General features: G+C 39.9%; 1 protein-coding gene across 1 annotated transcript in view; it reads right to left on the reverse strand.

The window, feature by feature from the left end:
• COL9A1 (collagen type IX alpha 1 chain) overlaps positions 1 to 15278 on the reverse strand; it is a 132439-nt gene that overhangs the window by 62502 nt on the left and 54659 nt on the right. The window contains exons 20-22 of the mRNA XM_082252047.1: positions 6958 to 7002; positions 3480 to 3533; positions 2867 to 2920 (exon numbers count right to left, since the gene is read on the reverse strand). Coding sequence (XP_082108173.1) covers positions 2867 to 2920; positions 3480 to 3533; positions 6958 to 7002 — 153 coding nt within the window. The remainder of the gene's footprint in view (positions 1 to 2866; positions 2921 to 3479; positions 3534 to 6957; positions 7003 to 15278) is intronic.

Consider the following 15278-nt stretch of genomic DNA (forward strand, 5'->3'; position numbering starts at 1 on the left):
TGACAGGCTTGGCAGAAACATGAAACTTTATCTAATTAATGGACTGCTGTATGTCCAAAAGTTCTTTTCTTGGTAAAAGATTCTCTTTAAAGTTGTCTAACTGTGCAAGTTAAATTATAAATATAGAATACAGTTAGAATAAAGAATAGTTAAAAACTGCCTGCAACTTTAACTATTTTCATAATGACTAATGAGAATGTGTATAAACCAAAGGCAAAGAAATCATTTCTGTTAATCACCAAGGTAGATTATTTGTTGATAAGGACAGACAGAATATATTGTTAGTAAATGCTATCTTGGGCAAGCTGTATCTAAAATAAGATAATGGGTACATACAGTATCTCACAAAAGTGAGTACACCCCTCACATTTTTGTAAATATTTTAATATATTTTTTCTTGTGATAACACTGAAGAAATGACACTTTGCTACAATGTAAAGTAGTGAGTGTACAGCTTGTATAACAGTGCAAATTTGCTGTCCCCTCCAAATAACTCAACACACAGCCATTAATGTCTAGACCGCTGGCAACAAAATTGAGTACACCCCTCAGTGAAAATGTCCAAATTGGGCCCAATTAGCCATTTTCCCTCCCCGGTGTCATGTGACTCGTTAGTGTTACAAGGTCTCAGGTGTGAATGAGGAGCAGGTGTGTTAAATTTGGTGTTATCACTCTCACTCTCTCATACTGGTCACTGCAAGTTCAACATGGCACCTCATGGCATAGAACTCTCTGAGGATCTGAAAAAAAGAATTGTTGCTCTACATAAAGATGGCCTAGGCTATAAGAAGATGGCCAAGACCCTGAAACTGAGCTGCAGCAGTTTAACAGGACATGTTCCACTCAGAACAGGCCTCGCCATGGTCGACCAAAGAATTTGAGTGCACATGCTCAGCGTCATATCCAGAGGTTGTCTTCGGGAAAAAGAAATATGAGTGCTTCCAGCATTGCTGCAGAAGTTGAAGGGGTGGGGGGTCAGCCTGTCAGCCTGTCAGATCATACACCGCACACTGTATCAAATTGGTCTAAGGACATGGATTACTGTAACCATGTCCTGTGGTCTGATGAGACCAAGATAAACATATTTGGTTCAGATGGTGTCAAGCATGTGTGGTAGCAACCAGGTGACAAGTGTGTCTTGCCTACAGTCAAGCATGTTGATGGGGGTGTCATGGTCTGGGGCTGCATGAGCGCTGCTGACACTGGGGAGCTACAGTTCATTGAGGGAACCATGAATGACAACTTGTACTGATGAATGATAACTCTGACTCTTCAGAGACTGGGCCACAGGGCAGTATTCCAACATGATAATGACCCCAAATAACATCCAAGATGACCATTGTCTTGCTGAGGGTAAAGGTGATGGACTGGCCAAGCATGTCTCCAGACCTAAACCCAATTGAGCATCCATGGGGCATCCTCAAAAGGAAAGGTGGAGGAGCGCAAGGTCACTAACATCCACCAGCTCCGTGATGTCGTCATGGAGAAGTGGAAGAGGACTCCGGTGGCAACCTGTGAAGCTCTGGTGAACTCCATGCTCAAGAGCGTTAAGGCAGTGCTGGAATATAATGGAGGCCACACAAAATATTGACACTTTGGGCTCAATTTTGACATTTTGGGGATGTACTCACTTTTGTTGCCAGCGGTTTAGACATTAATGGCTGTGTGTTGAGTTATTTTGAGGGGACAGCAAATTTACACTGTTATACAAGCTGTACACTCACTACTTTACATTGTAGCAAAGTGTCAATTCTTCAGTGTTGTCACATGAAAAGATATAATAAAATATTTACAAAAAATGTGAGGGGTGTACTCAATTTTGTGAGATACTGTATAGGGAAAATTATTTAGCAATACTAATCAGGTGCAGCTGTTGTAAGCTTTAGTCCTCCCAATGTAGCTGATTTACTAAAGCAGCAGTGCATGTCCCCTTTGCAAAGGGAATTTTCTCTTAGCTTAGTGAATGTAGAAACATTTACATTTATTTTGCATAGAATACCCAGGCATATGCAATGAAAAAAAAATCTTGATTGTACAAGATTGGACAATAAACGTCAGGACAGCTTCACTGTATTCACTAGCTACTGTAAGTAAAAATTTCCTTGCAAAGTTAAAATTTACTTTGCAAAGTGAACATGCTCTACTCTTTTAGTAAATAATCTACAAATTTCTAGAAAATCCAGATGGCTGATAAATGATTGTTTCTTTTCTTTTATAGAACAGGTAACCCATTCACAGTGTGTATGCTGTAGTCAAAGTAGGTTTCAAAGTCCAATGGACACATTTTACATCATTAGAAGCAATTTTAATTAAATCAGTACTAAAATCTGCTTTTTAATTTATACCTCCAAGTAAGCCTATATTAAGGCTTACCTGTAGTTACAGTAAATACGTGTACTGTTTAGGAGATAGTAGCATGCCATCCATCAAGAGAGACATGCTACTGCCATGACACCCATGCGCATGTGCACAAGTGATGTCATTGCATCTCTGCTATTTAAAACTGCCAGAGCCGGCAAACTTGAATGGAAGATGACAGCGAGCCGCTGGAGGGCTTTGTTTTTTACAATATTTACCTGCAGGGGCCCATTTTTTTTTTTTTTCAAGATGTAGATTTTGTCATTACAACAGAATAATGCTGAATAATTCATGGAGGTTGATTTATCAAAGGAGTAACAAGAAATCAGATAACTGTTTTCTTATTCAAGTAGGGATTTCAACCAACATAATAGGTTAATGCACAGTACAAGATTAAAGACAGTACATATCTCTCACTCTCTTCGTTCTATAGTTTGTTGTTCTTTTAAAAAAATGATAAAAAATTGTGAAATATAATAATATTTTTTTAAATAATTCATCCACTTACTGGAGGTCCAATGGGTCCTCTTGGGCCAACTTCACCTTGTGGTCCTTGATCACCCTGGTTTTAACAAGAGCACAAACAATGCACAAATTCAGTGATTGACTTTGATATGACATTAGCAAACAAGAGACCTCATATTACAATATTCTCGCAAGCAGTCTTTCATTTTAACACGCTAATACAGAAATAAAGCAAAACTTTTTTATTTTAGATAAACAGGGGGAGAGTTAGAACATTTGTGGGGTTTTTCATTGCTGTCAATGTCCCCACTTTTGATATTTTTCTTTCTATTTGCCCTTGTGACCTCTGTCACCTGATAGGAATTCAATAGTTTTACAGCTGTCATCTGAACAAGAGGTGAGATGAAATATTCCAAAGTGGACACCCTGTTGGTGGCAACTGTCTACAAGGGGACCACCTCTGATCTTGGAATTATTTCCTCTCATTTGCTGTTTTGTCCCTGGGTTAGGAAGTAAAGGGAAGTTTCCCCAACAGGACACAGAGGGTGAAAAAAAAAACTAACAGGGAATGTAACCATATAAACTAAAATATTGTTTTTACATTTTAAAAAAATAAACAGCAAAATTATTACAGGAAAAAATAAATTTAATCTTACAGGTTTACCAGAGTTTCCCATTAGGCCAGATACGCCAGGGGCACCAGTATTACCCTAAAGAAAATAAAAAGCAAAAGTTTAGAAATCATTATTCAAAGTTTTAAATCTTTACTTAGAACATGTGTCAGTCTGAAAACCAAAGTCTGATACTGGTACTATTTCATTCTTATAGCGTTTTCTTTTCAAATGTCTTTACAAATACAGCACTAATTTAACGTTCACTTATATATTTTTAATAGGCTTTTTAAATGTAGAAAGAAATTTGGTCAAAACAGAATTGCTGGATTTATCACGTATAGTGGACAATATGGAGTCAAGAGATGGTTCTATGGAGGAAACTCTAATGAGCAAAGAGCATACTCCTAAAACCCACTTGGCTAGCAAAGCATAAAATCCTGCCTAGCAATACATTTTCTATTATTTACTGCTCTGCCTGCAAAATAATTGATAAAGGGTTCTTAAGAAGACCACCTACCAGTTCACTTCAAATTCACATGCCCTGGTGTCCCACTTTCAATGAGGCAACCAGTCAGAATCTTATATTTACTAAAATTGTCAAGGGGCATAGCATTATAGATATATCCTGTCATTATTACATGATTCATGCAAATTTATAAAAAGCATAAATAAGGGCAACAATTTCATCATAACAAATACAGCAGTCTGATTGGATTCTTCAGTCCTCAGGAGAGATTTTTTTTACTGTGGAAGTGAACTGCTTAGGGGTCCTTTGGAGCACTTTACAAGATCAATATACTGAATGAATCAATATACATGGGAGGATCAGTATTACTGGGGCTGAACCCTGGTGCTTGCAAATTAAGCCTAGAAAGGAAACCCTGTAAATTTTCCATTCAACAGAAATGTACTAGTGAACTAAATAACTGAGACTGGTGCTCCATAAAGATCTCCTTTGCCTTTAAAGGCATTAATTCATAATTCCTAAGGGTTAATTATTATATATATATACTGTATCTTCTCCATCTCTTCTCCATAAAATGTCATTTAGTACTCTCACGTAGGGGCACAAAACTAGACCAAGAGATAACCAAAATCTGTCTGTCAGATCAATCTATTACATTTATTTATACCTAACTGATCATAACCACATTCTCACATATACTGTATGTAAACACTCTCAATTTCCCTACACTGCAGATGCCAGGTACCAATCCTTAGAGCCCATCCACACTCTACCTACATACAATGAACACAGCAATGCCACAATCTGATGACGTTACTGACAGCTCAGCTTCTTAAACCATGAGACAGTCTCTACAATTAAGCACATCCAGGTGAAATATTAGTCAAGAGTGACCATCAGCAAGGGTGATGTTTGTTGTCGCTCATGGCTGAATAAACTGAGATGTCAGTGACATCATTGGAGTATGACCACACATAGTTGCCTTTACAATGGTTACAGTGCTTTATGATCTTACATGGCAAGCAGGAGAAGAGTTTTAAACACAGATGTGCTAGCTTGGTTTTACTAAAAACTCGTTACTGTACAGGAGGAAGGTGAATAAAAGCCCATAAGGTCTACTATTCTACGGCACGCTTTTGACTAATTACTTAGATCCAATTTATTGCCAATAGATCTTGTAAAAGATCTCCCTGGGCACAACTGAAGCCTAGGTGGGCATCCAAGCTTGAAAACCTGTCCCTGCATCTTTCTGCCACAGTGATTTTTGGGTTCTTCTTTACCTCTCTCACCAAGGCTCTTCTCCCCTGATAGCTCAGTTTGGCCGGACGGCCAGCTCTAGGAAGGGTTCTGGTCATCCCAAACGTCTTCCATTTGAGGATTATGGATGCCACTGTGCTCTTAGGAACCTTAAGTGCAGCAGAAATCTTTTTGTAACCTTGGCCAGATCTGTGCCTTGCCACAATTCTGTCTCTGAGCTCTTCAGGCAGTTCCTTTGACCTCCTGATTCTCATTTGCTCTGACGTGCATTGTGATCTGGAAGGTCTTATATAGACAGGTGTGTGGCTTTCCTAATCAAGTCCAATCAGTATAATCAAACACAGCTGGACTCAAATGAAGGTGTAGAACCATCTCAAGGATGATCAGAAGAAAAGGAAAGCACCTGAGTTAAATATATGAGTGTCACAGCAAAGGGTCTGAATACTTAGGACCATGTGATATTTCAGTTTTTCTTTTTTAATAAATCTGCAACAATGTCAACAATTCTGTGTTTTTCTGTCAGTATGGGGTGCTATGTGTACATTCATGAGGAAGAAGAATGAACTTAAATGATTTTAGCAAATGGCTGCAATGGCTTCACAAAGAGTGAAAATTTAAGGGGGTCTGAATACTTTCCGTACCCACTGTATATATATATATATATATATATATATATAGTTATATGTATATACCTGGCCCCGCCACTGTGGTAAGGTAGGAGAAAATGACACAGGATTCACAATGGTAATGGCTTAATGGTAGTTTTCAGACTATCGTTTCTGGGTAGAAAAGGCTGCATTTTTGTTTTTTTCCAGATTCTGTAGTCCCAAGTTGGGACCTGGAGCTTGAAAGTTCCAAAGTGTTTTAGGTGGGACAGAACCTTTAATCCTGTATCCGGATTTTACTGGGTGCCTGCAGCCTGTGTGAGGTTATTCCACTGGCAAGAAGGGAACAAACTGCTGAAGGCATGAAGTGCAGGCATCTATACTTGCCTGTGCATACCTACAACAGCCTCCCAAATCTTCCAGTCATGGCCGAATCATATGCCTTTCTGACAAGCAAATGTTTGTCCCTGAAAGTAAGGAAGCTTGTCCATGCCCTTATGCCCCCTAAACATTCCTATTAGCCTGTAAGAGTGCCCATCAGAGTGTTGAGCTTTGCCTCTCAGTGCAGCCCAACATTAGTTAATGACAGAAGGGTCCAGTAGGGTACTGCAGATATGCCTGTACTTCACAGCTGCAGCTGTTAACTTTTCCATTTTTTTCTACAGTGACAGATCATCTTTAAATAATTTAGCCTTTAAATATTTTATATTGAAATTCTCACATTTTATTTTACCTTTATGCAATATTGCGGTATTTTGTAATGGGATAGAGCTCCTCAAGTCTAATTTATGGCACCTGAACGAAACGGATGCCAGAGCAAAGGTTCATACATGATCTCTTGTCCATGCTTTCCCTGTTACCTCTCCTTTTACATTTGCCTCCTATATTATGCCCTGCGAGTTCTGATTGCACAATAACTACAGGGAGATAAAACATTAAGCAGGATATTTGATTCTGGGAGGTGTTTCTTATGCAAACCATGTATATAATGCATCCAGTGTTCCCATAGTTGCAATAAGACAACGTTTTCATTTTTTGGCAGTTTTAGAATGTCAACCATGGCTGCCAAATAAAGTGGAAAGATGATTTTTTAATAGCATTAACTGAACACCTGCTTGTGCGGCACTTATATATATTATATCACTTTTTAATGAGTTTCGCTTTGAATGAGAAGCTATGTTAGCACTGTTACCTTCTCTCCAGCAGTTCCTTTTGCGCCTGGATTGCCTGGCAAACCCTAAAAATACATAAAAAAAAGTAGTTCAGATTTATACACCTTTGAAAGAAATTACCTAATTTAACAGCCTCTGCTGATTATCACTTCCATGTACTTTAGGAAAAGACTGCAAATAAAAAATTCAACAGTCCTGATTTTATGAAAACAAAATGTATTATGAATTCTAATGATATCTGTCACACATTACAAAAGCTGCTCAAGTGGAAAGGAGAAAAAAAATGGCATACACAACGGTGCACATGGAGATCTTGTAACATATTGCTAATGCCTTACTTCTAATTATTAGATATCATCTTGGATGAATTAGTGCTTAAAAGGCACCTTATCTGGCACCTGTACAGATAAAAGGGTCCCATAACAAAAGAGCTAACTGTAAAGCTAGAATATGTGGGTCATATGTAATCAATAAGTTACAGATGACTGCTATACCGGTTCATCACTGCACATAGCCTAATGATGTAGAACTGATTGTACCTTATTGTACAATTAATTTGCATTACTTACTGAATATTTTCAAGCAATTCATTATTACTATTTTCAGGTCATAGCTTTGCAATTTTTTGACATACTGCAAAAAATGATTAGTGGACCTAACTGATAATTTTTTTACATGTTAAGTGCATATATACTAATGTGTGGGTATAACACGTACAGGCATTCATTACCTTCATTCGTTTTGAGCTCTTTTCCTGACAAAAGCTTAACGCATTTCTTGGCTGTTGTAACCTCTCGCCTGGTAACCTGCTACCTAATTTCAAAAATACTACCACTAGAAGGGAGGAGGTGAGGAAAATCTTTCTACTGCCTACAACAAACGGATGACATATTCTCAGCCTAGGCCAGTGATGGCAAACCTATGGCACGCGTGCCACAGCTGGCACGCAGAGCCCTCTCTGTGGGCACGTGAGAGCCGCCGCTGCCACTGCCCGCACTGTGACAAGGGAAGAAGTGAGCGCGAGCTGTCAGTTTATTTCCCCCCCCCCCACCCCCTTTCTTCTGTCAAGCAGGATGGGACAGGGACAGAGAGGTGCTTGCAGAGATTGCCGCCCACTCTGATTCCTCCTGCCTCCCCATTGGCTGAAGCCAGGGACCAATGAAGAGCCAGGACAAGTGCAACATGGGACATGTAGTCCCGAAAGACTATGGCTCCATTTTAATCAATTAAAGAAAAACTACAGCCCCAGCAAGCCCTGAGAAAATAACAGGAGAGACAGCCTGAAGCCTGGAAAAAAATGGGCTGAGAGTGAAAGGAGAGCAAGTGTGAGAGTAGAGTGGAGACAAGAGTGAGAGGAGGCTGAGGTGTTTCAGGAGGGAGAGAGCGAGCCCAAGCCACAACAGCCCCTGGAGTTGAACCAGCCAGAGAGGAGCAAGAAGACAGTGCTGAGAGGACACCATCAAGAGTGAGGAGGGTGATCAAAGGAACCAACAAAAGGAGAAGCTGCTGCCAGGCACACCGACACTGGACGCCGGAGCCGGGTGAGTGCTGAATTGACTACAGTCTCTCTTGGAGTGTGCAATCATCACCTGGGTGGCTGGGTATTTGCTGTTTAACACTTTGAAAAAAAGAAATTGGTTTTGTGATGAAGTTTGGGCACTTGGGCTCAAAAAGGTTCGCCATCACTGGCCTAGGCAAACTCACTTGTCTGTTTTTTTTTTCATTTTGAAAGATCCAGGTAAAAAATACTACTATATTATTGCAAGTTTTACAAGTGGCTCTCCATTTTATGTAATATCGTATACATATATTTACTTCAAATCTGTTAACTAACACTGTTAGGACTTCAAGCAATGCAATACCAGTATGAGAAAATGTTTGGTGATCAATCAGCTGTGAATTCAATTTTGTAGGAAACCAGCGAAACCTTCATACGTTGGAACTTTCTAAATGACAGGCATAACTATCACTGTTGTTATACCTGTATAGGTGTAAATTTTATTGGCAGCTTACTTATATAATGTACTTGGTTACTAAAATGAAGCAAACGAGCAGCCTTTTAAACTGCTGTCTGTGTCACAGGGGACTTTAATGTGAAGCATAACTGGAAAGAATGGAATAGATTTGTATGGCGGGCTGGCAGGCAGGTTGTGGCGGCTTAGATGGATGAGCCTAGTAGCGGTGTTTTGTATAGACTCAAGAGGGAACATATGGTTTATTAGGATGCCAAATTGGAACATTTTGCAGCAGTTGAAGTGAGACATGATGAGTGGCATTAATTAGACACTTACAACCGACTGCAAACATGTTTTGCAAGAAAAGATGGCAGAGTACAGTGATGAATGAAAGACTGATGAATGTTCATATATTTTTTGGTAACACTTTCCTAATAAAAACCCAGCACTGAATGGCCATACAATGCTCTATGCTGCTAACCTGGTCTTTCATTTCAAATTCAACCAATCCATTTTGTACTAAAATGCAACAGCTACCAAAAGTGTAATAAAATAAACTAAAAAAATCTATTCACATGAACACAAAATGACACAAAATAGTGTTATAGTATCTATTTTACGCTATATAAAAATGAAAACTCAACAGTCAATTAGTACATTTTGTTTGGAACATAAATGCGTTGGAAATGTCATTTCATCCATTCGTGGCTCTCATGGGACAGTTTTAAAGCTTAAATAAAACAAAACAACATATTGCCCCTTCATTCAGCACAGTCTCTCCATATTTTAAAACGTGTATGCGATGCACATTTTAAACAAAGGACTATACTAACAAACTTTTTACGACAAGAAAGAAGCTAGATGTGCACAAGTGAATATCCAGCTTCTGTCATGCCTTTATGCAAGTTTATCTTTTTTAAAGCGTATCTATGGTCACTAGGGATGAACAAATCTACCTGGGTTCAGTTCGTAAACAGTTTGCATATGTTGCTTTCTAGTTAGAAGTTTGTAAACGTTGCAGCAAACCTTTCTGAATTCTAATGAAAGGGAACTGTAGCAAATAGCAAAGTGATCATGTGATAAAACAGAGAAATTAAAGGTTGTTAAAAAAATAAAATAAAATAAATAAATAAAAATTGGGTGAGGGGCTAATAACCACATGTTTTTTATTTTGAAGCAGCAAGTGTAAAAGTATTAGCATAGTGACAGCCACCTCATTGGACTGCTGTCCTCCATTCAAGAGACAGGATTTCTAACACATTGACTTTCAGCTTTCTCTGCAGACAGTGTGGATTCCCCTTTAAGTCTGTCAATGGATTCCTATCATGCGTTGGAGTCAGAGCAATGTACAACTCCCCTCCCTTCTGCCTTAACAATTGTAATATTTTTTTATTTTAATTACTGTTTTATTATAGGTGTGCGGAGCATTTTTGCATTATTGCATTAGGCATTAGGGTGTGATCACCAAAGATCAAAGCTGCATCGAATCGTGGGTGTGGCCAAATTGTGTTTTCAGTGGGAGGTACTTAAAGGGATATGGTTAAAAAAAAACAAAAGCCTTCACATACCCATATAATATGCTTTTGGTCCTCCCCCCTGCAGTGTGGTTTTCAGTGGGTTGGTGCAGTGCAGTGCAGTGCAGTGTACCTGCAGTTTTCGTGTGGGTTAGCTGCGGTTTGACATTTCTATTGTGTCTCATGGTTTTGGTGCAATTTGTGAAACAAAAAATGAAAGCGAGATTTTGGTGCGCCTTCAGAAAGTGCATCAATACCGTGGGACATTATAGATGTTTATTGCAAAGCGCAGCTAACCTACATGAAAATCAGAGGTACGCTGTGCTGCACCCATGGTGAAAGCAAAGCTGACCATTATTTACTACCGACCTCTGAACTCTCTATTAATTACTACTGACCCTGGAACTTTGCTTCACTTACTACTGAGCTCTAAGTCACTTCTGAGCTCACTTACTACACAGGTCAAAGGTCAGTGCTAGGTGATGCAGAGTACAGAGGTCAGTACTAAGTAAGGCAAAAGTTAGGGACCAGTACTAAGTGAGGCAGAGGTCAGACCTAAGTAGGGCAGAGTTCAGAGGTCAGTGCCAACTGATGAAAAGTTTAGAGGTCACTGCTAAGTGAGAAAGGGGTTTAGAGGTCAGTGTTAAGTGAGGCAGAGTTTAGGGGTCATTAGTAAGTGAGGCAGAGGTCAGAGCTAAGTGAGGCAGAGCTCAAATGTCAGTGCTAAGTGATGGAGAGTTCAGAGGTCAGTGTTAAGTAAAGCAGAGGTTAGGGGTCCTTACTAAATAAGAGGTCAGAGCTAAGTGAGGCAGAGTTTAGGGGTCAGTACGAAGTAAGGCAGAGTTCAGAGAGCATAGCTAAGCAATGGAGAGTTCAGTGCTGCTAAGTAAGGCGGAGTTTGGAGATCAGTGAGGCAGAGTTTAGGGGTCATTACTAAGTGAGGCAGAGTTCAGAGTTCAGTGCTAAGTGATGGAGAGTTTAGAGGTCAGTGCTAAGTAAAGGAGAGTTCAGAGGTCAATGCTAAGTGAGGCAGAGGTTAGGAATCATTACAAAGTGAAACAGAGGTCAGAGCTAAATGAGGCAGAGGTTAGGGGCCAGTACTAAGTGAAGCAGAGATCCAAGAGCATAGCTAAGCGATGGAGAGTTCAGAGGTCAGTGATAAGTAAGGAGGAGTTTGGAAGTCATTGCTGAGTGAGGCAGAGTTTAGGGGTCATTACTAAGTGAGGCAGAGGTCAGAGCTAAGTGAAGCAGAGTTCAGAGATCAGTGCTAAGTGATGGAGAGTTCAGAGGTCAGTGATAAAGGATGGAGAATTCAGAGGTCAACGCTAAGTGAGGCAGAGGTTAGGGGTCATTACTAAGTGAGACAGAGGTCAATGCTAAGTGGGGCAGAGGTTAGGGGTCAATGCTAAGTGAGGCAGAGGTTAGGGGTCATTACTAAGTGAGACAGAGGTCAGTGCTAAGTGAGGCAGAGTTCAGAAGTCAGCACTAACTTGGAGTTCAGAGGTCAGTGCTAATTGAGGAAGAGGTCAGGTGTCAGCAGTGACACAGAGTGCAGTAGTATGTAACTGTCTGTCTCGCCTTTGCACTGTATACTTCAGTTGTTCTTTTTCCTGGACTCTTCACAGTACTCAGGATACTGAAGCTCCAACTCTTCTCCTCCTTCTCTAATTCCCTGGTCCAGTAGGTGGAGCTAAATTACAGCTACTTATAAGATAGGAGAAGGGGGAGAAGAACCAAAGTTGCACTACCTCAAGTACTGTGAAGAGTCCCAGGAAGAAGAACAGACATAAGTAAATCCTCTTTCTGTGGCTCCCCTACAGCTGTGCTTTTTACAGGCAGCTACAGAGAAACGCTGTTTGTTTATGCCAGGGATGGGGCAGGTGCTAAAAGATGGCGCCGTAAGTAGAAGGCAGGGCTATGATTGGCTTGTAGCCTCATCCCCAATGCAATGCCAATTACAGCTCGCCTCCCTATTCCTGTGCCAACCCTTTACTACCCGTCCCCTCCCTAGAATAAGCAAGCATTGTTTCTTCTGTAGCTGCCTGTGACAAGTGTAGCTGCAGGGGGGACACAGAAGATAGGAGCTGAGTGCCGGAACAGCTCAGCAATTAAGCATGGATTGGCGGGACACTGGGATCAAATTGAAATCTTGGGGTGGTCCTGCCCAATCCAGGGCACTTGGGAAGTATGCACAGGGGATGATTAGGGTGTACCCTGTGGACGCCTATGGGTTTTATTATGAAATCAATAGTTATTCAGCTTAGAGCAGAAAAAATTTAATTCATGATATACAGTGATTTAGATCAGTCTGAGCTGTTAAAGCTAGGCCCACTATTGTTTTTTATAAGTTTCCTCTTTGCATTTTTATTTATATTATATTGGGTAATCCTTTTTATCAATAACTGCGGCCTTCTCAAGCCCAATAAACTTTTTTTTTTCTTTCATGTTTCTCATTTCCTGTATTTCATCCCATGGGGTGAATTTCATTATTCGATTATGGCCTTCTTTGGGGCTAATAAGCAAGCTATTTTCAAACAAAAAGGTAAAGGTAGAAAGCTGGGCACTATCATGGGGGTCATGTATCAATGCCTATATAAATAAATTAAAAACAGTATCTCTCCCTACACAAAATCTTCAGCTCTACCCAACAGCTCCAAAACACACTAACAATATGACTGCTGTGACCCCACCCTTTTGTAGAAAGGGGTTGGATTACCTATTCATTTTAAATAATGGTTCTAATAAATGCAAAGTTTTTCAGCAAAAGGTCCATAATTTGTGAGATTCAAAGGATTCGTCACAAACCCATAGCAGAAGTAAAACCCCAAGTTATTCCTAGTGGTCACCCTAATGCATGTATTATCACTCTGCAGCCAGACATCTTAGCATTAGCCAAATCAATAAAGGTAAAAAATTCACAAGGAAAACATTGTAAAGGAAAAAAAATGCAAGTTCAGGTGTATTAAAGCATTTGCTACCCCAACACTTCATATTCCTACTTGTATGAGAATGTATACTGTTCTCTTTGTATTGCTTCCTTTATGTGAAATCCCTGGTGTTCCTGTGAGTGTCTCTGCTTTCCTATTAAAAACTGACCACACTAAGCAGGAGAACATGCCGTGTTCAGGTCTCTAGCTGTGCTGGGAACTCAGCCTGCTCTCCTCCAATGATCAAAGACCTGTCCTGACACCACCCCTTCCCCCCACTGCACAGCCATTTACTAGCAAGCTCAGTTTGCTGCTTCTCCTCTCCCCCAGCCCTTATGCAGCTGCACCTTATGCTGCACTAAAGGAATGTGATCAGTTATAAAAAAGGGAAAAAAGGTATTTATAATGTTATTTTATATCTATACAAAAATGTTTTGCCTTTCATTTCTATTTTTAACTAAATGCATTGTTTTACAAGATGATTGTTTACAATTACTTTAAGCTTCATTCACAACATATGCCAGTGTGAGGGCCATGTTTATTCACATAGGGATGCACAGATGTTCTGTGCATACCCATGCAGGCAGTTCCATTGATATCATTATTTATATATATATTATACACACATTATATATATACACACACACTGAACAAAATTATAAACGCAGCACTTTTGTTTTTGCCCCCATTTTTCATGAGCTGAACTCAAAGATCTAAGACTTTTTCTATGTACACAAAAGGCCTATTTCTCTCAAATATTGTTCACAGATCTGTCTAAATCTGTGTTAGTGAGCACTTCTCCTTTGCCGAGATAATCCATCCACCTCACAGGTGTGGCATATCAAGATGCTGATTAGACAGCATGGTTATTGTACAGATGTGCCTTAGGGTGGCCACAATAAAGGGCACTCTAAAATGTGCGGTTTTACTGTATGGAGGGGGGGGGGGTCCAAAAACCAGTCAGTATCTAGTGTGACCACCATTATCCTCACGCAGTGCAACACATCTCCTTCGCATTGAGCTGATCAGGTTGTTGATTGTGGCCTGTGGAATGTTGTTCCACTCCTCTTCAATGGCTGTGCAAAGTTGCTGGATGTTGGCAGGACCTGGTACACGCTGGAACAGGGGCGTGGACGGCGTCATATAGTGATGAAATGTGTAGGGAGGAAGAGCCGATGATGTATGACGCTGATACACACTGGGACATGGCGGCCATTTTGTTGGCTTGAAACACAGGATTGACAGATTCATATACACTGGAGCTTCACAACTAATGTGTTAGTGGGTCTTTTTATTTGTATAAATCGTTAATTACTTCTACACCATGAGGAATGTCCTATTTATCTTTACATGATATGATTTAACTGTGGAGAGGACCGTTAGTGGATTATTGGAGGATTGTTCTACAATATTTACCTGATGTACATTGCACCGCTTGTATAGACCTTTGTAGTGAGGGTCTATATTATCTGGTAAGAGGCTTTGGGATTGGGTGCCGGTGGTGGTCATCATATACAGATTGAAGATATTCACACTTCTTTCCACTGGGACTCTCTCTGGATGACCATTCTTATATTGTCTTTTATTATTTATTTTGCCACATTGTGTCAGCTGCTTTTTTACTATAATTTGACATTTTAATTTATTACCAGGCGCAGCAGTTATATTATATTATATGCTTTTCTGTACATAGAAAAAAAAGTCTAAGAATTTTGTTCAGTGAATATATATATACAGTATATATATTTTTTTTTTCTAGCAGAGACCCTAGAGAATAAAATAGCGATTGTTGCAATATTTTGTGTAACACTGTATTTGTGCAGCAGGCTTTCAAATACACTTTAATGAATTGAAAAAAAAAAAAAACACAAAAGTTACGACAGCTCCAGTAAACGACCAGGAAGAGGTGGGGGGTCCCTCTCCAGTCTCTCCAGCTGCCTCTAAA

Source organism: Pelophylax lessonae (assembly GCF_965119305.1).
Source record: "Pelophylax lessonae genome assembly, chromosome: 3".
In the NCBI taxonomy this organism is placed as follows: Eukaryota; Metazoa; Chordata; class Amphibia; order Anura; family Ranidae; genus Pelophylax; species Pelophylax lessonae.